The 21,012-nt window shown below is 43.6% G+C and overlaps 2 protein-coding genes across 2 annotated transcripts in view; one reads left to right on the forward strand and one right to left on the reverse strand.

Annotated features, from left to right (window-relative positions):
* Positions 1-21,012, forward strand: part of LOC119629658 (uncharacterized) — a 378,532-nt gene that overhangs the window by 135,064 nt on the left and 222,456 nt on the right. The gene's annotated exons all lie outside the window — the stretch shown is intronic.
* Positions 1,640-20,810, reverse strand: LOC101737069 (probable ATP-dependent RNA helicase CG8611). Its single transcript, XM_038016009.2, has 13 exons — positions 20,459-20,810; positions 19,869-20,392; positions 18,714-18,882; positions 17,843-18,000; positions 17,082-17,364; positions 16,753-17,002; positions 16,104-16,636; positions 15,733-15,909; positions 13,457-13,545; positions 4,793-4,894; positions 3,509-3,660; positions 2,471-2,690; positions 1,640-1,851 (listed from the first exon to the last, which is right to left on the reverse strand). Exons 1-13 carry the CDS (start codon positions 20,495-20,497, stop codon positions 1,722-1,724), a joined length of 2,826 nt encoding a protein of 941 aa, XP_037871937.1. The 5' UTR covers positions 20,498-20,810; the 3' UTR covers positions 1,640-1,721.

Here is a 21,012-nt window from a genome sequence, read left to right on the forward strand (position 1 = left end):
TGCACACCCTGTCAAAAGTTTGGTCTCGTTGTAATTAAATTGTCAGTTTTGCGGAATCTTTTTACTGAATGTGAAGGTGATACTATTAACGTTTTCCCGCGTTCGTTTTGTTCGCTTTACGTATTCGAGACATGAAATTATAAAATCAATAAAGGCAAAATTTAAAGTGCATAAAAAATGTCATCACTTATTTATACGATCGTAAAAATCTCAGAAATGTTACTGGTTATTACTGGATTCTGTAAAAACCTATATATTTACAAAGTAGCTTAAAGGATAAGACGTCCGGTGTACTTCTATGAAGCTAAGCGATTATACCGTAGTTCAAAACACGCAGGCTTTCAGGATTGAGAACCTAATAATTTAAAATGTAAATACAAAACCTGTAAAATTTTACAATTTGCGTAATTACTAATCGGTTTGGTCGTATTTCTAAGCCGGCTCGCGGAGAAGGCATCCTATCTAGTTCTGCCGGAAAGCATTCGTTTGTTCCGGTTTAAAACGTTAAGACACCCGCTACATTATATAATTAATTTAGACTTCGACTTGATGTCTGGTCTCTGGTAACGATTTATAATCAGTGGCCCTTTATCTCGTTCAGATATTTACATATTAAAAAAACGTTAATGATATAAACAAAGGATCAAGATACGTCGATTATTTTTTTCATCTACATATTTTCAAGTAACGAAGACTGTATACCTTATTCATGTCGTTGTATGGATTAAAATCCCATGATTATTCTAAGTTACATCACACAATCATTTAATAGCACCCTCGACTGTTACAAATCAAACATTACGAAGGCTTAATGTAATACAATTATTATTTTCATGTAATTTACGTATATAATGCGACGCCGAATCATAGGCATCGGTTGCCAGAACGATTTTTCAGTAGAGCTGATGCTAATGAAAAGGCATTTTCACGAGGTTTGGCGCCGGCCGACATGCAAATGTGCCGGTTAATGATGCGCGAAGCCGCGCCGCACAACTATATCAGCTGTGTCGGCACAACAAACGTAAATGTTTATTGTGAAAACTCGCACGGAACCCGAGCAGTGGAGCGAGACGATTTTCTATCGCAATCGGCATACCACGACCCCTAATGTTAGTAACCTTTCTGGTCTAAGAACCGAGCATGTTTTACCTCGTTTTTGTAATGAAGTATTTACGATTTAGTAACCTCTCGCTAACGATTAAGCCGTGGTCAACAGAAACATTTTTCATCCATTTATAAAGGACGAGTATCGCCATGAAACCGCCTCACAATAGTCTGTTAATTTGTCATTATGCTACAATAAAAACACGGTAAATGAATACGACAAAAAAAGAACTTGAACGAGCCTGACAAAAACCGCGAGCGGGGGCAGAATTCGCAAATCATTCCGCCGTAATGACGGCCGCTTGTAAAAAAGAATTTAAATATCAAAAGGCCGGACGGGGCACGTTAATGGTTTAAAATCATTTTTCATTCGAGTCACTCGTGAATCAGAATACGGGAGCCATCGGCCGCGCCTCCATTAACTCTAGCCGGAGCGCGATTACAGTTTTGGACGAGGTCCATCTTCGATTCGCCTCCCAAAACAGATCCAACAAAAAAGTACATCTATTATAACGAAGTTCAAATAAAACTATGCTTTTCACGAAGGCAATTTTTATTTACAATCTGACTCATAATTACAAGCTATCGTCGATATACATACGCTTTTATGTGTTCGATCAGTTTTTCTTTTTCTTTTTGTATGAATTTTCAAGTGGGGGCAGTCCGCTATCGAATTCACTGGCCGTGTGCATTGAACTTTGCTTATTCATAACTCTGCTATTAAAACCGATCTTCACTTTGGGGAAGCTGTAACAAAGCCAAAGTTCAACTTTATATTCCTTACACCATACAAAAAAGTAATCAAATATTAATAAATTTAGCATTCATAGTTACGATAATTAGCAACACAATTCCAAATACTTTTTCGCATTTACTTTTCCAGGATTTCAAATAAATACATTTTTTTTGTTTGAAGCTTTTTGAGACTTTTTTTTTAATATTAGTTGTCTGTGTCTATGCCTCTATGGTTTACTAAGAGGTATTCACTGGCCGTAAAAAGAATTACATGAGTAAATTCAATCACTTAAATTTTACAACAGGGAACGAAAGAAAAAAACCTCAAAATTTCCTACTCAAAATATTGTACAAAAAAAGGGCACATCTCTGAAAATGTAAAATGTTCAGGAAATAAAAAAAAATGATTATGTATTTTTTAAAGGAGTGTAAAATTTAAAATATTAACTTTTGAGATATATTTTAGTGTTAAGTAGCAATTGAAAATTACTGGAATTATTATAAAATGGGTGTAGGTAAGCCTCAAAACTACATGTATATGAAAAAACGTATATGACAAAATATGCGACATGTGCCCTTTTCGAAATTGCATATTCAATTCAAGTTTTAACTTTTTTTTAAACCATCATACCCGGGCCTCTTCCTTTCTTCTTCGTCGTGGACTGTAAGTCTGTTGACGGGTCTCTCTTTCTTCAGTTTAGGATCGGACTTAGTTCTCCTGGCGAGGGCCGCAGGGGTGTCTCTCAAAGCGAAGGCTTTGGCCGCGTGACCGAGGTGCAACAGTTTGGGATCCAAGTACTGACGCACGTCGCGAGGGTAGCCCGAGTAAAACCGCACCCATGATGTGTACGCTATATAGTGAATATAAATTTTTTTTATTGCTCCTATTTGTAAACAGCCCTTCTGGTGTTAGTTGATTACCTTGGAGAACTTGGAAATCAAAATGTGAATGCTGCCATCCGTCTTTGGCAACATTCTTATTGTGATTACCATTATTATATAATGCTCGCCGTTTATTGCTAGCAAGAATTTCTCCTAATCATTATCTTACACATTAAAGGTGGGTTCAAATCGCATTTGCAGATGAGACTTCAACCTCGTATTTCAAGATTAGTGGTATTATCGTTTTAGTATGTACGTGTGCCCCTCTAGTAAGTAAGTAGACGCTCTCAACTTCTCAACAAAAGTTGTATTACTAATAACAATGAGAGGTGTGCACGTCCGTGGCCACTATCACTGTTGGCCCTCACGCGAAAGATCGTTTTTTTTTTGTTTCTATGATTGAAGGATTACTGGTGGCCCGGGGCCTTTCCGGTTTCACCAGGACAGGTGGGCGAGCAAAGGCTCAGCCAGAGAGATGGGAATTGCTCACAGCAGCCCGAGCGCCTCCGAAAAAGACCTAACAGCTCAAGGACAAGTGCTATCGGATCGGGATCGCAAGTTCGAAAAAAAAGATTATGCAAAGATTAAAGCATTAACATTCACAGCCTACCTCGTGAGTGGCAACCGCGGACAGTAAACGTCCCAAGGTCGTAGTCTCAAATAATCTTTTTAAAATGGTTGGCAGACTGCAATTCCTTACTTTGTGCTGTTTCGCAGCAGAAATATACTTGATGGTGAAGAATTTTGGTTTAAGCCATTTCAATTCTAAAGGTGCAATGTATTTTACCTCGACTGGCCCTAGCGAGCCATTCCTTTGAGCTGTGCGCGGTGTGTTCGAGGCGGGCTTGTAGCGCGATGGCGGCGCGTTGCACGCTCGGCGCCGCCGGTGCAACGCTACGTAACGCTTCCAGACATTTCGATTCATCGTCTTGCCGCAGCCTAACAATACACGTAAAACCTCCTTTCATTGCATTGAATTAAAACAAAAATCTATATATTAATACGTGAAGCAAAAACTTTGTACCCAATTTTTTGAAAATTGCGCGGACGGAGGAGTTTGAAATTTGCCACACTTATAGTAAATATAGAAAAGAAATGCAAAATTTTAATATATTTTTTAAATTGTGCATGTGTATAATACATTAAATCAATAAAAAAAAATCATTACACACACTACTTTGTATTTGACACACACACTTAAATATTTATACTCTTTGTTTATTGTCAAGCTTTTGTTATTGCAGTCTGTGGTCAAATTGAGATTAGGTTACTAATGTTTATCTTTAATATTATTTGTCTATAGTTTAGTCTTGGCAAAATCGGTGATTATAGAAGTTTTTGACAATAGAACCTTAATAATGTTCAAACTTATAATTTAAATTAATTATTGTCGATTTTCGACTATTGCGGGACCACTAGGAATATTAAAATGTCGACGAATAAAGCCTTAGTCGTTAAAGCGACCACGGATACTGTAAATTAGTCGAAACGTCAGAAATAATATAATGACAATTAACAAAAAACAAGAAACTAATTTTAATTTAGCCTTTCACCCGTAGAAATAGTACATGTAGTATTAAATATGTCGACGCCTCGTGGAAAGCAAAGAAATACCATATTACTCCATTATATTAATTTTAATCTCTCCAATCATGTTTCACATCACGCAAGAATATATTTTAAACTAACTACTAAGAGATCAATTCTGGACGGTCGTTTTAACCTGAAGTTTACCGGTTCATTGATGCAAAATGTATTTTTATTTATATTAATTGATGTTACGCAACGGCTTGATTCTGCCCCTGGCATTGCCGATGTCCATGAGCAACAGTAACCACACACCATCAGGTGGGGAGAATCTTCCTAAAAAAATATGTATTTAATTTTCAGAGTGAAGACGTATGAAAACTATGTGAACTAAACAATTGAATGATGTCTGTCTTGTGTATAATATTTTTTCTGTCTATAAATTTTTAAATTGTCTATAATAAAGAAAACCCTTAGAAAAATTTGAATGGTCATTCATTATTTGTATAACAATTTAGTGAATATTATAAATGAAAGAACTTACCTAATACGTTTTTGTTCTAAATATCGAACAAAATCCGCTTCGTTCGGTAAGAGAAACATTACCGCAGCACCGATACGCGCCGCTCGTCCGGTACGCCCAACCCTTGGGGTTAATTTCATAAAAAAATTAAATAAAAAATTCATAAAATTCAATATATAAAATAATAGAAACGATTTGTAGTTATGTCAAAAAAAATTGGAAGCACTTTTTAATATATTTTTTAAATTCTACGCATTAAAATTTTAAATTAAGAGCGATAAATTGAATTGCTTCAAAACTTTGCAAGTACATACGTACTAATGTGTAATATAAACACAATAATGACGTAATAGCATCGCAAATGGTGTCTCGAAGAACCTGACAAGTAGCAGAACTATTGAATTGCCACTAATTGAATTTAGGCTCATTAAAATCGTCTTAACGATCACTATGCATTGGCTAGTTTTTTTTTTAACTTTAATATAACATGTTATTAATAAGTGTAGCTTTACGAATACAAGTTTAATGCTTTGTTTATTTATTTCATATTTGAGGGTAGCTGTCAACAATGCACAAGACAGTCTAAAGCCGTCATGGCCTAGAGGATAAGGCGGCCGGTGCACTCGTATCCATAGATAATACACATAAATTAGTTATAGATAAGCAACTCAAGCACACGACAAAAATGTTTGCGGGCGTCGGCCACTAGATGGCTTCGTTTCGATTAGTTTCTCATTGCTCCTGTAGATGGCAGTAACATATTACCTATCTTATATTTTATTTTTAATCAAGGATTTTGTAAATTTTCAGAAACCACAAATTGATAAAATTTAATAATTTGTCAACAACAAATAAAGACTTGTATGATTTGTTTATTTTATATTCTATGTTTAGTAATACAATAATTAAATACCTTAACTTTAACAACATAGAAGCTTAGGGGCATCCGCTACAAGATGTCGCTAGTTTCCATACAAAAAAATATTTGTTTTAAAGTATTGCAGTTTTAGGGCCCTGCTGGTATCGAATTACTTCTACTGCTACTATGCCGCATGTTCAGATCCCGCCAGCTGGTACGAATTTTTCATTACGTGAATTTTTCGAATGCACATACATGATGAGGTTTTTTTTTTTTTTTTTTTTTTTTTTTTTTTTTTTTCCACAGGAGAAAATCGCCGGATCCCCACCCGCGCGGCAGGTGGGGTATGTGGGAGTTGAACCTCACTAAAAACTCCTGCCGCTCACAACCGGCGCCCTACCTCGGACGCAGAGCACATTACATCCATCCCACCGTCCCACGGACGCCGGACCGGTGGCCGCCAGCGAAACGACCACCGGTTCCCTCGTTCAGCGGGCCGAGAGCCCGCTTTGATGGCGCCGCGTTACACCTTCCCCCAGAGCGGTCGGGGGAACGCGGTCTACCATCACCCGGCTTCCTATTGCGGGTGAGCGTGCAGAGCACGCCACCCCTCGTCTGGGTCCCTCCCCGCACAAAACGGGTGGGACCCCTAGCTCTTAGGGGGCCAGGTCACGGATACGACCCCGGTCCCGACCCCCTGCTCGGCGGCGGCGGGTTTCTGCGTAGTGAGGAGAGCTTTCCCTCACTCGCCCCGCCGCCTCCTTCTGCGAGATGGTGCACTCGCAGAAGTCGAGCATAGCCTTCCATGACTCATCGCTGCCAAGCATCGACGCCACGACGCCAGGCAGCGACAAGTCAGGTCCTATCTTTGCGACCAGGACACGGCGCTGCACCTCCCAAGCGGGGCAGACAGCGAGCGTATGCTCCGCCGTGTCCAGGTCGTGTCCACAATGGTGACACCTCGTCGTCGGCTCAGCCCCTATCCGGCGCAGGTACTTCCCGAAGCATCCGTGCCCGGTCAGCACCTGCACCAGACGAAAGGTGAGACGTCCCTCGCCACGATTCACCCAGTCATCAAAGACCGGGTAAACCGCCTCGACGGTCCGTAGCCCCCACGTGGGGTTGGCCAATCGCCTCGACCACGACTCGAGCACGGACCGCCGAGAATGGGCCTTCCGCGCCCGCAGCTCACTCTCGGGGACACGCGCCACGCCCCGAGCACGAAGCTCGCTGCGCCACCGATAGTCGGCAGCGAGCGACTCCGCCTCCAGCTCCCATGGCGGCGTCCCCGCCAAAACACACGCCGCCTCGAAGGAGACGGTGCGATATCCGCGGATGACCCTGATGGCAACGGTGCGCTGCGGCCGGCGCAGGAACCGAGCCATAGTGGCCCGGTTGCGCGGCTCAGCCCACACAGGTGCACCGTACAGGGCCATCGATCGCACCACCCCCGCGTAGAGACGGCGCACAACCTGATCCGGTCCCCCAATATTCGGGAGCAGCCGGCTCAAAGAACCGGCCGTCCCCATCAATCGGGGGACCAGCTCCGCAAAGTGAGCACGAAAGGCCCACCGGCTGTCCAACACGAGGCCGAGGTACTTCAACTGCACCCCGACCCCTATCCGGACGCCTCCAACCACGATGTGGGTGTCAACGGGTGGCGCCCTCCGCGGCCCGTGAAACCACAGAGCCTCGGATTTATTGAGCGCCACGTCGAGACCCAGCCTCCTTATCCTTCCGACGACGAGGGCCACTCCCGCTGTGGCGAGACGGGCAGACTCCCTAAAATCATCCCCCCGGGCCACGACCAACGTGTCGTCCGCGTAACAAATAACGCGGAGGCCCGGGAGGAGGGCGCCCCTCAGCACCCAGTCGTACCCGATATTCCACAAGAGGGGGCCGAGAACCGACCCCTGCGGAACACCACGCACGACCGGAAAGCGATGAAGGGTCCCACCGTACCCGGTACATACGACCGACCTGGCCCCCAAATAGGACCCAACCAGCCGGCGGAGGTAGAGGGGCACTCCATGCCTCTCCAGTGCCCCCCCTATCACGGTCCAGGGCAGAGTGTTAAATGCGTTGGCGATGTCAAGAGACACCGCCAGCGCCACCCCACCCCGAGAGACGGCCTCGTCCGAGAGGGACCGCACGCGAAGAATTGCATCCACAGTCGAACGGCCCTCCCGGAAGCCGTACTGCTCCGCCGACAGGTCAGGCCCCACCCCGACCAGGTGCCGAACGATGCGGGCAGCCAGAATACGTTCCAGCAATTTTCCCGCCTCGTCCAGCAGCACGATAGGACGATATCCGGCGGCTGTATCCACCGGGCGCCCCTCCTTCCTCAACAACACAAGTCTACCCGTCCGCCAGAGCGACGGAAACCGTCCCGACTCCAAGCAGCCATTATATAGCTCAAGGAGCCGGTCCCCCAGGGCACCGAGGGCCAAGGCCAATACCCGGCCGTGGACTCCGTCCGGGCCGGGGGCCGTGTCTTTCGCAGTCATCTTGACAACGGCCACCCGGAGCTCTGCCTCCGTAATACGGGGCACCTCAGCAGGAGCTTGGCCGTCGACGATGTCAGACGGCCCGCCCATAGCGGGAGGGACAAAACCCTCCCGCTCCTGCGGGAACAACGCCGAAACGATGTCCCGCAGCTGCTGGGGCTGGAGACGCTCAGTCATAGAGGGGGCCCACGGGCGCAACTTGCCGCGTACCAATTTGTATGGGCTCCCCCACGGATCCGCTTCGAGCGCCTCCAAGAGTCTCTCCATGTTCTGCTCCTTGGCCCGCCTGATGGCCAGCCGCAGGGCGTCCTTCGCAGCGCGATATTCGCGGTGCAGCCGAGCTTCCTCCTCTGCGAACGCGACGGGCTCGTCGCGCCGCAGGCGGCGGCGACGGCGGTGTCTAGTGCACCGGCGGCTCGCCCGAATGGAGACCGCACGCAGTCTTGCAATTTCGGGCGACCACCAGGGCGACTGTCGCCGTCCAGAGTGCCGAGAGCCGACCCGGGGCATCGAGGCATCACATATGCGGTGCATCGCGCCCCGGAACCATTCGGCCTCGGTTTCCACATCGACAGGTTGTGGGCGCTTGGGCGCCCACGCCGCCACCATAGAGGCCTCCACCAGGAGCTCCCTGTTCAGGAGCTTCAGTGCCCACCTAGGGAATGACCGGGATGCACTCTGCGGGGGGTCAACCCCGCGGGCACCTGCAGCCGGCGTCGGCGCAGGGGCAGAAAGATCGTACCGGATATACCGGTGATCGGACAACGATTCCGCCCCCACCACCACTCTCCAGCCGAGGATGCGCCGTGCGACGGGCGAGCTCGCGAACGTCAAGTCCACGATAGACTCGCCCGTCCACCGCACGCAAGTCGCGATCGAGCCCCTATTAACGATACAGAGACCGACCGCGACCGCCCACTCCTCCAGCAGCCTACCACGAGCGTCCGTGAATGGGGAACCCCAAGCGACAGACTTCGCATTGAAGTCCCCCGCCAGTATCACTGAACGGGGAGCGAGGTGACGAGCGATCACCTCTAGCCCGTCCAGGAACCGCTCGAACTCGACGGTAGGCCGATTCGGAGAAAAGTACACCCCGATCACGACGATATTTTCTAACTGTACCGCGACGATCCCGGGGCCCCTGGTCACCATCGCCAGGGGGGGGACCATCGCGGTTCTTCTGATATGTATGGCCGCCAAGCCATCAACGTCCCCAAACCAACAGTCATCCGCTGGGGGAACGAAGTATGGCTCGGCGACCACAGCCACGTCAATTGACCACTCCGCCATGGTCTGGAGCAACATGTCCTGAGCCCCAGCGGAGTGGTTCAAGTTTCCCTGCAGGAAGCGATAGGTGTGATCCATTAAGACTGAACCACATCCATCGCTCCCTCCCCTACTCCATTGCCCCCGCTATCGGGCGCGAACGCCTCAGCGGGGGACAAAGTGCCGGCCGGTGCTCCCCCGGCCAACCGCTTCTTTTGACGCCGCTTAGCTTGGCGGCGCCGATTTCGTTCAGCATTCTTGCTGGCCGGAGGGCAGGCCTTGCCCCCGGCCCGGTGGTCAGCCTTGCGCCCGGCCGCCGCACATAATAAGCAGTGCGGCGCAGCCGAGCACACGGCCGCCTTGTGTCCCGGCTGACCACAGCGAAAGCACAATCCGCTGCGGTCAACGGCACTCGCGCATTTAGCAAGGCAGTGCCCAGTGCTGAAGCATCTGAGGCACCGCCAGGCGCGTGGTTCGAGAAGGCGCACGCGGGCCGCTATCCAGCCCACGCGCAACCTGCCCGGTTCCCCCGACGGTCTCCCGGGCGGAGGAGCAGCCAAGGAGGTGGCCGCCTCTACCGGGCAACGCACCCAAACAGAGCCAGCCCCGGTATAACCGAGGCGCAGCTCGCCTACGGTTATATTCTCCAGGGCGCAGTTGCCCCGGGCGGCAATAGCCGCCGCCACCTCATCCTTAGTGGTGCAGTCGTCCAGGCCGGTCACTCTCAATTCAGCCATTTTGACCGGCCTGTGCACTCGAACCTCCTCCTCAGGCAGAACCGTACGGAGCTTCGCCGCCAGACGCTCCGCGATGCCGGAACTATCGGCACCGGGACACTCTAGTAGCTTGGCCCCATTGGCCGTCAGCCTACAGCGGAGGCCCTCCCCCGCCCCGATCTCGTCCAGATCAATAGCCGCGCACGCCCGGGAGACTACATCTCCGTATGACACGCCCTTGGCCTCGGCGGCCGGCAGCAGCGTTAAGACCACTGCCGCCGACCGCGGCGCGCGCGTCGACTTCTTCTTCGTCTTCTTTTTCTTGGCGGCCACAGGCGCTCGACCCTGTTGGGGAGCAGCCTGAGACGCCGCAGTGGCCGGTGCTCCACCCACTTGGGGAGCTGTCGGTACGGCCCTCTTGGCACCCCGCCGGGCCACCACATTCCACCCCTCGTCCATGTTAGACGGGGGCGGGGGCAGCGGACGGGGTTGAGGCGCTTGCGATGTGCACTTCGCGTTAGCGCCGCCCCCCCGCTTGGCTCTGTCTCGCCCCGGGCCCGCCCTAGTAGCTGGAGCCTGTACGGGGGTGGAGCGGGTCACTGCAGCACCCGACACCGCGGCATGTGTAGACGCAGGCCGTTCAGCGTCACTAGCGACAATACGTTTCGCTTCGAGAGCCGCCAGCCCGCCACCCAGCCTTTCCATTACAGCCTGGACGGTGCGATCGATAATCTCGTCCAGGCTGTAGCAATTCGGTTCCGGCAGGCCCACGATCCGTGGCCCCGCGGATCCCTGCTGCCGCTCGACGGCCGTCGCCTCCCTAGACCGCGGCGACGGGAGACGCGAACGCCGCTGTACCGCGCGCGATGGTGGCAGCACGGGCCACGGGTCGCCAGCCGCCGCTGAGGGACAGGGACCCCGAGGGACCCCGGAGACCAGCGGCGACACCGCCGGCACAGATGCCGGAGGAGTCCGCGACCCAGCGGCACGTGGCAACGCGGGCGACGACCTCGTCGCGGCTACCCGCTTGGTAGCAGCAACCTTGCCATCGGGCCGCTGCTGCGCCTGTAGCTGTGCTCGGAGCCTCAAATTCTCCGCCATCAGCTGCACCACCTGGTCATTGGCGGAAGCAACCGAAGGCAGAACCTTCGAGACTCGCGAGACGACTTCCCGCAGCCTGCGGCCAGCAGCTTTGGTTTTGGCACTGGTCGCCGCATACGACTTGACGGTCTTCATGGCCCTGCCTATGACCAAGGCGGGGTCCCGAAGACCGCCCTCCTCCTCTTCTGTCGTCCGCCCGTCCAGCGAGGCGACAGACATCGACGCCGATGACGGCGCCGGTGACGGTGCGCCCTTCCCCCGAGCGGGTCTCCCTTTAGGGGGCGGCATCTCCTCCGCGGCAGAGGCCGAATCGGAGACTACCACCACTTTCTCCGGTGGGGCATCCGTGTCAGAGGACGACGTTTGCCCCTCCCCTTCGCGGGAAGAAACTCCCCTCGACTTTCTCTTCCGCCTAACTTTCCCTTTCGGGCCAGCCGCCTCACAGTCGCTGACGAGCGCAGAGCGCGTCGAGCCAGCGCTGGCACACCTCGGTTCGACGGGTTTTCCGCTGCCCGTCGCACAGCCCCCTTCATCGTGGCATGCTTTGCCCCCCCCAGAATACGTGGGGCAGCATGCTCCCACCGAGGTGGAAGCACGGAGGGATTCTCCACCTAGAGTGGTACCCTCCTGGGGTAATTTTTTCGTTAAGTCTGCCATCATTTATTTATTCCTTTATTATTTAACCAGGGGTCGGTCCCCTGGGACGGCCCTCACGACTGGACACCCTCCAGCCACTCATCCCATCACCGGGCACGTCACAGGCTTAGGATTAGGGCATTTTTTATAGAGGTTTGCATCCTCGCGGCCCCTACTAGGCAGCGGCCCCCGCCCCCCACCAAGTGGGGATTACGGTATGGGACAACCCTTGGGACTAGACTCCCTCCAGCCATTCATCCCATCGTCAGGTGTCAAAAACTTGGGATTGGGGCATTTTTTATAGAGGTTCGCATCCTCACGGCTCCTGCTAGGCAGCAGCCCCCGTCCCCTACTCGGTAGGGATTGCGGTGTGCTTCTTCGAAGCCACGCCGGTAAACCGGTACCCCCCTTTGGGGGGCCTTCCCCTGTAGCCGCCAAGAGGCAGCCGGGGACATGGCAACCAGCGACCGGAAGGGAGTGCCCTCCGGTTCACTTCTCATCCACGTGGGGTCTACCATTACTGACAGACCCACACGTCTGACCACGGTGTGGCCACGCCGGCGTACCGGTACCCTCCTCTGGAGGGCCTTCCCCTTTAGCAGCCAAAGAGCTGCCGGGGACATGGCCTAGCATCCAAGAGGGCTCCAGAAGGGAGCCCTCTCCCGCTTCACACACACTTTGTCCAGCAAAGGTGGGAAACGGGAACACGGTGTGCAGTCTTCTTTGTTCACGGCACCCCTGTGCAGACAACGCTGCTCCACGGTATCGGGGTGCACGCTTAAGCCCCACCGCCGCGACAAGGCGAGACCACGTTCGGTGGGGATACATGATGAGGTAACTTAATTTTATTGAGGTAAACTAGATACGGGCATTGAAGAACATATTTTATAGTCAAATTAGTTATCAGAAGCTTAAAGTCTTATTTTGCAAAAAAAACTGTTTTGTCTCAACCTCTAGACCAGTGATTCTCAAACTTTTTATGTCGCAGCACATTTTTACGATTTCCGAATTTTAAAACTTGTTTACTTACCAATGATACACTGTTTAAAATTGTTTATAAACTTATACCATTAAACGAGCAATTCTTGTATATTAATACAATATATATTTGTTTTAAAGTATTGCAGTTTTAGGGCCCTGCTGGTATCGAATTACTTCTACTACTACTATGCCGCATGTTCATAATCTGAATCTCGGAAACGGCTCCAACGATTTTCATAAAATTTAGTATACAGGGGATTTCGGGAGCGATAAATCGATCTAGATACGATTTATTTTCAGAAAATGTTGTTTTATTCAAATGTTGTTTTATTATTAACTCTTCCCGACATCTATTGGCGAATAATAATACTATTTTTCTTAATTGAGGGCAACTAACCGCTTTATAGACACAACAAGTCGGCGTTATAAAAAAAAAAAACGGAGCAAAGCTTGGTCATCATTTAGTGATAACTAAATGTCGCGGCGGTTGCTTAAAATCACTGCTCAAGACCAAACTCTTAAATCAATTATTTAATTAATACGTTAAGATCGTACTACAAAATTTAATTGTTCGATATCTCTAACTGCGATGATATCATCATACAAAGTAATGACTAACCTGTGAACATAATCAGTTGCGGATGCGGGTGCGCAGTACTGCAAGACGAGGTCCACTCGAGGCACGTCCAAGCCACGGGCCGCCACATCCTGAATACAATGAAACATCACACGGATGCTTGTTTATGTTTTATACGTAAATTAATTTTAACAACGCCAAAAACAAAAGCCGTCGATAAATTCTTACGGAAATTCAATCGTTTATTCTTAAATTCTTTTATTTAACTATTAACTAGTGGTCCCGCAGTAGTCGTGATTCAACTATAATTAATTGTAATTATAAGTTTGAACATTATTAAAATTCTATTGTCAAAAATTAATAGACTTCCTCATTCACAGATTTCGCTAAGACCACACTATAGACAAATAATAATAAAGATAAACAATAGTAAGCTATTCTCAATTTGACCACAGACTTTAAGCAATAACAAAAGTTTGACAATAAACAAAGAGTATATGTATGTGTGTGTGTGTGTCAAATACATGGTTGTGTGTAATGTTTTCTTATTGATTTAATGTATTATTAAGGCATGATTTTTTAAAAAAATTAGCGTTTTGCACGCCTTCTCTATATTCTCCGCGCAATTTTCGTAAAAAGGAGTACAAAGTTTTTGCTTCACGTAACTATTAATATGTAACTCATTTCATCACAATGATGTTTTTTTTTTTAAATTTGTTAGTAGCTATTTTCACCGCATTCAAAACGAATTAAAATGTCGTATCGAAATACTCATCCCGCTTTTAAAAAAAAAAACGAATCAAATTAAACCACGTGCAAAGGGGCAATACAAAATTATAATTCGCTTCTGGCGTTGAGTAACAATCCGCGCTGTAGGTGATGATTTATCTCCTTCCGAAAGCTAGGTGGCGGCTTGATAGATGTAATAAATACAGATAATAGTATTTAATCGAGACGTATTGTGGCGTTTGTGGGAGCCGCGCCGACAGACGCAGATGAATGGCCGTCTAATACGCGTCGACAACAATGTGCCCCCGTACTCGTGAACGAATTCCAATTGCCTACTAGAATATTATTTTTCAAGTTAAGATTTTGTAATATTCGTGTTTGTACCGGCGTCTTACAAAAATATATTTAAAGCAACTCAGTTGATATCTAATGTCTTTCGAAAAATGATTTCAGTTTAGCTTCACATTTATATGTGTTTTTTTAAGGGATTTTATGACCTGGTAACTAAGACCTTTAGGTCAAGTCTTATTTTTTAATTTTTAATCTTATTTTTATGAAAAATGAAAATATGGAGTGAAATGAGATGAAATGAAATGGAGATAATTAATTTAACATTAATCAACTGGTATGAAATGAGATGAGATGATATGGGATGAAATATAATCTCAGTAAAATGGTGGTTATTTACTGAGATTTTTTCAGTGGACTTTTTGGAGGATTCCAAGAAGTTACGTCCAGCGACTTCGTTTCATTTTCCCACATTTGTGCACAGATATTAAACAGTTAATAAACCACCTTTAATACACATTTAAACCTGAAGAAACACTAAATAGACAAAATAAAACAAATCATACAACTTCACTCCTCGCGTTCCCGCCAAAAAGTATCACATTTATATGGTCTTGATTATACTATTTCTCTCACAATTTAGTAGGAAAATTTCAATTTCATGGTCATGATTTCAAAAAAAAAAAACACGAAGAAATAAATTCGGCATCAACTAAATGAAAATTTTACAAAGTCGTTGAACACTGGTAATGGTGGTAGGACCTTTACTGGTGGTAGGATCTTTTACTGGTAGAAGGACCTCTTGTGAGTCCGCGCGGGTAGGCACCACCACCCTGCCTACTTCTGCCGTGAAGCAGTAATGCGTTTCGGCTTGAAGGGTGGGGCAGTCGTTGTAACTATAGGTACTGAGACCTTAGAAATTATATCTCAAGGTGGGTGGCGCATTTACGTCGTAGATGTCTATGGGCTCCAGTAACCACTTAACATCAGGTGGGCTGTGAGCTCGTCCACCCATCTAAGCAATAGAACAAAAAAAAAACTGTTTCTTGGGCTCTTCTTCGAAAAAGTCAATTAATTTCTCTGTTAGGTCACAACGTTTTCCTGAAAGGATTATTGAACATTGACTAAGACAACTAAGTTAAAAAATCGAGTAACGAATAGTGGTCAACAAATAAAATCCAATAAAAATCCTTTCATTTAGTTAACCAGACACGTACCAACATAATGCTATAAAACGAATTACTAAACTTATGATTGTCCCGTAATAAAATTTAGTTACATAAACAAACACAAACACTCACCGTACAGATTAAAACACCGCTTCTGGCCGTCCGAAACTGTTTGAACACTTCCATTCTCCTTTCGTGCGGCATCGAGCCGTGGAGACTAAACATCTCCAAGTCGACTGGCACTAGGCCGCCTTCGTTTGCCTCTTGATAATCAATTTCAAATTCCGAATCCGACGATTCCGATTTATCCTATAATTTATATGTGGTTAAAATTTAAACATATTTTTTAGTAATATTAATTTTAAGCAAAAATCATTTTACTATTTCCGAATTTTTATTTACTTTTCAAAACAGCTCTGTATTTTAACAGCTCTGTATTTATAAAACCATATATATTCCAAAGGTTCGAAGTGACAACTTTCTTTATATTTACATTCATTTACCTGATTTTCATTATCGTTGGCCTTTCTTTTCTTAGCTTTGTTCTTTTCATTTCCAGATTTCTTTACCTTTACATTGTTCCCAGTTAAAACATTCTCAATTAATTCGGAGTGATAATCGACCATCTCTAGTGTTGCCATAAAAACAATCATTTTACCGCCTTTCTTATTCAGTACACAATGTTCGACGATCAACGAACAAAGGGTGACTAATCGTAGTTTCATTGGGACAATTAAAAATGTCTGATTCACTGTTGCGGGCAGCACTAGTTCATCTTCAACTATTGCAGTCTTTATAGCTTCAACAAAAGTGTTGCCAACTTCCGATGGTTTTATTACGTCGTTTATAGTTTCCACGCTTACTTTTTTCGATTCAAGTTCTTTTTGCACTTTGAAATATTCATAGTCAGAGTCACTATCACTATTTGTTTCGTCTTTAACATCTTTTGTTATATTATTCTCATTTACATTATCAAGTTTACTAGTATTAGAACTTAATAATTCAGAATTATTTATACCGCCAAAGGATTTCAGACCTAAAAATATAATGTTGTCATTAAAATTTCAATCCATCTACGTAACAATTATGCTGAAGATACAAAAAAATTGAAATAAGTCACCGAAAATGTTTTATAAGGTTGATTTAACATACCTCTTCTGGCTTCTAGAGCAGTTTTATTGCCTTCTTCGGACTTTACGGATATTTTTTCTTTTGATTTCTTAATATTAATTTCATTTCCAGTTTCGATCTCTATTGCTGCATTCTTTTCCTTTGATACATCTTCTTTATTAATGACATTGCTAGTATGTAGTTTCAAAGAATCAGCAACTACTGCTTTTCCCTCGGATGTATCAATGAAAACAGGATCAACCATTGTGATTCCTGCTAAATTCTCTACAGCCTAAAATATGTACGTAATTATAAAAAGATGAAACAATTTTAAGAAGCCCTAATCAATCAACTGTTAATTCGGTTTTTACCTTAGTGAGTGTAGCAGATAATAAGATCGTTTGTCTGTCTTTACCAAGAAACACTTCAGTCAAATGATGTTTAGCAACAACCGAGTCATCTTTATTATCAATCTGTTCTACTTGCTTAGACTCATCATCATCTATGATCGTCTTCTTTGCATTTTGTTTAATCATAGCAATAGGATCGTATGTGGCAGCTTTTTTGTGATCCTCAATAGCTTTGACGATCGCAGCTACGTCTTTTTCATATCCCATATCCAAGAGCCTATCAGCTTCATCTAAAATTAAACAACTACAAGAAACAATAAATACAAATATACAAATACCACAGAAAAGAGTTTCGATTGTCAGCATGAGTGTTCATATATTCAAACCGATCATTGTTTTGGTTATGTTATTATTAAATAGTTTTCTTTGTCTCTTATCTGTAATTAATTATTAAATTGTATCAGTATTGTGGGTTTTACAGGAATTTTTAAACTCTACATTTTTAATGCTTGTAAAGCTATTTATGCCACTAAGCAGAAATGGGTTTTAAGGCAGGGGTTAACCATTACAGAATATTGAATTGAAACTTCAACCTCATAGCACAATATCGATGGTGGCATTTACGTTGTGATGTCTATGAGCTGCAGTAACCACTCAAAAAAAAAAAAAAAGGTGAACATAAAATAAAATAATCCTATTAATTTACAAATTTCTGTAACTCAAAATTAAATTGAATTCTATTAGAATTATTCTAATTATCAGACACAAAATTTTACACATACCCTGTTTTATCAAAATTCAGAGACTTTGTATGCCTCAAGTGGTCATTTATCCTTCCCGGTGTTCCCACAAGGATGCTTAATCCTTTTCTTAGCCTAGCTTTTTCTGCTTTCCGTTTTTGACCACCACTTAAAAGACCAGGTACGATCCAGGTAAAAGGCTAAAAAGTACTTTATACATTAAATTGCATTTCATTAAATAATATTACAACTGATACCTAAACATTCAAAATGATAGCTATCAACTATCATGAATTAAAGATAAATAAAATTTACTCTTGATTAAATATAACCTCTATCAAAACTTACAAATGTGTAAAGTTAATCACTTGAAAAGCTGAATCAAAGAACTTTAAGGGATAAAAACAAAATATTGTGCAGTCACAAGCTAGGGAAAAAACAACCATTTAAACATTTAAATCTGGCTTTTGAATGTCATTCAAAATGTGTATCATCTTGGCACAGTCTGGTGACAGTTAATTTTCTAGTCTGGTATAAGAATCATAAAATCATGAAAACCTGTTGGTACTACTTAAAAACAACTCTGATTTCGTTGATTCAATTAGAATTTAATTTTAAAAAGGATGGTGTACCCCAGCATTATGTAACATTTGAATGGAAGGTCGCTTTATGTAATTTGACACAAAATGCTACTTATAGAAGACCCTTTCTTTCATTCTTGTTTGAAAAAAAACTCATTCTAGTTCTATTAACTAGCCTTTGCCAGATGATAATTTTGTAAATTATATATATTTATAAAATATATAAATAACTCTCTGGAAAAAATTATAAAACTTTAAAAACTCAAGCTTTTCTTCATGATTAACAAAAAATTCTATGAATAAATAATCATCGTTATTGCCATTGTATTTACCTTAACAAGCTTAACAAGCAATTCATAAGTTTGTACTGCCAATTCACGTGTCGGAACAACAATGATGGCCCGAATTCCGTCATGTCTATTTATTTTAGGTCTTATCGCCTGAAGTCCTTCTATTATTGGCAAAGCATATGCTAAGGTTTTTCCTGAGCCTGTCTGAGACCTAGTAGCAAGGTTTTATGAAAAAAAAAAAACTTCATGATCTTTATTTATCACTAATTAGTAGATAATAAACAAACAAATAATTTTTGAAATATAATTAATTACTAATTCATATGATTTACTTTATAGTAAAATAAATACAAAATTTTTCCAAATCATATAAAAGCAATGAATAAATTATGTTATTATAAATTTAAAATCAGGTATGAATGCTGTGTATACCAAAAAATAAATGTATGTTAGAAGAGGCTGATTTTTTTAAACATAAATAAGTTAGCAACATGCATATATTTAATTTAATACAAAAATGATTTTTTCAGTTTTATATTAGTACAAGTCTCTTAGTCTAGAAATACAGAGACACAATAGGTTGGAAGATAAAGAAATTTGCTGCATATTTGCATGTCCTGTTCAAATTACCAGAGTATGAGTACTAAGATACCTTTGATTGGCTCTGAAATATTTTCTGAACTGTCCAGAAGTTTACAAGTATATAAATTGAGCTTGTGGACATTGTGGATGTATCATATGCTAGCAAAGACAATGTTCAACAACAAAGTTCATGCAAAACCCCCACTAAATAGATTTTATTAATAGTGCTTCCGGGTTTCTATGACTTTAGGGCGCAAAATACCGAGTGCTAATGAGTATCCTCACAGAACACCATAAAATATATTGGCATATGTGCAAGCTGAAAAGGAGGAAGTGGCTCCACTCCAGATATAGTGTGACAGATTAAGCAGCAAACATTACTCAATCTTGGGAGAGAGCATTCTGTGCTATGAAGTTAATAAAATATGTCTCAGAAGTCTACTATTTACTTCATTTCAGCCTGGAGAAAGATATTTAACACTCAGAGAAAATCACAAAATATCCATGTTAGTGATATTTTAATGGGTATATTTATTGCCCTAACACACTCATATTGCTGAATTGAATTTATTATTTACTTATTTTAACTAAATTAACCACATTAATTCAACTTACCTAATAAGTACATCTCGTCCACATAAAATAACTGGTATAGCATTTTGTTGTACAGTCATAAGTTCTTTGAGACCTAAATTCTGTTGTAAATTTGCAATACTATGAGGATGTATATCTAACTCGGAAAATGTTTTACTAGTAAAGACTTTTTCAACAATTGGTTTGACTGCACGCTGCCCAATACGTGGAACATCAGGATTATTTTTAAAAAGAGAAGATATCCATCCACCTGTTCTTGGCTTTTGTTTCATTTGAATATCATCACTGAGATCTTGATAGTTCTTCCCTTGGAATTTTCCTTTGTTTTCACTAAGATCTCTTAAATTTGTTGCTAAATCACCTGTTTGTGTTTGTGAAGCTTTAAGAATCTTTTTCTTTGGTCCATCATCAACTGATTTAGTATCTATATTCTTCTGCCCGAGGTTTACGGGCCTTTTTCTAGCTATAATTTTGCCAGTAAACGTAGGTTTAGACTTAAACTTATATTCTGATACATTATTTTTCAATGTTGCTTTCTTCTTACTCTGTGAAAAAAAAACAATTAGTCACCAAATTTCGGCAGTAGCATATCTGTTACAAACACAACTTACCCCTTGTGAAACAGATATGTTTAACTGTAAATCATCCATTATAAATTTACATTAAAACGATTCTTTTGTAAATATGTACTTTGTATAGCTTTGAAATTTTAGGTTAGCCCTAAGCACACGTTGATTTGACACTTTTGACAGTCGTTTATATGACACTTATGACAGTCGCTTAGAAGCAAAAATCGTGTCCTTTTTGATTTGTAACATGTTTGTAACAGAAGTTTTTGTTACAAATGAGGAATACATACAATTACTAACCAATTTAAAGTTTCTATTGTAATATCTATACTTCTATACTAATATTATAAAGAGGAAAGATATTTTTGCTTCTTTGTATTGGCTCCAAAACTACTGAACCTATTTGAAAAATTATTTCACTGTTTGGAAGCTACACTATTCCTGAGTGACTTAAGCTATAATTTTTTTTTTTTAAATTAGGGATCCTTTCTAAAACTACAATAATGTAACCCAAGGTGTAAAAAATTTAACTAAAATATTATTTACATCGCATAAACATAAAAATAATACAACGTCAAAGATCGTTTACAGGGAAG

This window comes from Bombyx mori, chromosome 15, assembly GCF_030269925.1.
Source record: "Bombyx mori chromosome 15, ASM3026992v2".
Lineage (NCBI taxonomy): Eukaryota > Metazoa > Arthropoda > Insecta > Lepidoptera > Bombycidae > Bombyx > Bombyx mori.